The 1597-nt window shown below is 53.0% G+C and overlaps 1 protein-coding gene across 2 annotated transcripts in view; it reads right to left on the reverse strand.

The window, feature by feature from the left end:
* tox4b (TOX high mobility group box family member 4 b) overlaps window positions 1-1597 on the reverse strand; it is a gene marked incomplete in the record, with an annotated part of 16828 nt that overhangs the window by 4488 nt on the left and 10743 nt on the right. For both annotated transcript variants that reach the window (XM_014021839.1, XM_014021838.1), the window contains 2 exon segments: window positions 798-952; window positions 1032-1597. In XM_014021839.1, coding sequence (XP_013877293.1) covers window positions 798-952; window positions 1032-1597 — 721 coding nt within the window.

Here is a 1597-nt window from a genome sequence, read left to right on the forward strand (position 1 = left end):
AGACGTTTCAGAAAGCCGACAGCGAGACAGTTTCAACATAGATACCAAAAGCCTTTATATCATTGTTTTCAGCTGTGTGTGGAGTTTGTCTTTCACAGAATTAATTATTTTTTACTCTGACTTCCACACTTATCACTGAATTTATCGCGCTCTCTCCTTCCTGCACGCCTGTCGGACCGGAGCGGAGTGGAGGTAGTATAAACTGGACTTGAAATGCACAGCTGCGACCAGCGCAGCGGAGCGGAGACGGAACGCAAGTAGTGTAAATTAGGGGTAAGCCTGGTGGTAGTGTTTATAGCCTAGGTAGCAGAGTGCTACATTACTAATGCTAGGTTCTAGCCACTTATCCTGTTGTCTTAGTGTTTGGTGGCACAAAAAATGGGTGTAGGGTGCAAGTAGGGACTGTCGGGCCTCTAGGGCTATAATAAACTGAAGGATCACGACAATAGAAAACAAATGCTTTAAAGACATTTCCAGTTCCCATGGTTCCTGAATCCAACAGCTGGGAATATTTTGTCCAGCCACCATGTTCAGCTGTCAATCATGATTCCACACCCTCTGTCATCTGAGGCCCCGCCCCGGAACCAAGACAAGTCAGTTTTAAACTAAAAACAAGTATCTTAGTAGTTTTAAATCTTTTTAGTTTAGAAATTTGTCTTTCAATTTCAAAATAATTTTTCAGATAATAATATATTTTTTTGAAGTTTTAAAATTTTTCTTTCCGTTTCAATAATTTTTTATTTTTTGCAACAAATTTTATGGCTCAAATTTACCTCCATATTTTCCTGTGTGCATACCTGCAGTGTGTGGCGACACACTCGTTGCTGCAGTACTCCTTGTCCCAGTCTTTGCTCTCCACGGCGGGGTTCGTGCAGCCGGCGCGCACGCAAATATTGGGCGGAGCTGTGGAGGTCACGCTGGGACCGGGCGCCACGTTCAGCTCCACCTCCATCTGTGAGAGGAAGACGATGAGGTTTAACGTCAAAYATTCTCAGCTGATGGTAGCGTTACGGTATAAAGTGGGCACTTACACCCTCCTCGGCCTCGCCCACTTCCTCTGCTGCTACCATCACAGTGTCCCGCCCCACCTCCACCGTCACGCCTGACGTGACAGACGTGGCTGTGTCGTCGGATGACGCCAGGATGATTGGCGCCGTCAGGTCCGCCTGCCGCGTGGACGGGATGACTTTAATCTGCAGCGGAGGCGGGGCGGTGGCCGCGGCCGCTCCCCCGCCCCTCGGCTTGGCCTGCAGAGGGGGCGGAGCCTGGGCGTGCACCATCTGCTGCAGCCGGGGCGGGGGCGGCGTGCTGTGCATCTGCTGTAGCGGCGGCGGCTGGCGTGACGACGAAGCGGCGGAGGCGGTTACCGAGACGCCACCGGAGGGCAGCGGCACCTGCTTGATGATGATCTTGGTGACGGTGGGGGGGTTGGGGGCGGCGCTGGCGGGCGGAGGCTGGGGCTTGATGGCCCCAGTGCGGGAGCGCGTGGTGACCTGAGGGAGGTCCAGGATGATGTTGGAAGTGCAGATGTTGGTGATGGTGTTCTCCTCTGGGTTGTAGTGCTGGGACCTGGTGGAGCGGGGGGCAGGGGCGGGGG

Source organism: Austrofundulus limnaeus, unplaced genomic scaffold, assembly GCF_001266775.1.
Source record: "Austrofundulus limnaeus strain Quisiro unplaced genomic scaffold, Austrofundulus_limnaeus-1.0 Scaffold307, whole genome shotgun sequence".
NCBI classification, from domain to species: Eukaryota; Metazoa; Chordata; class Actinopteri; order Cyprinodontiformes; family Rivulidae; genus Austrofundulus; species Austrofundulus limnaeus.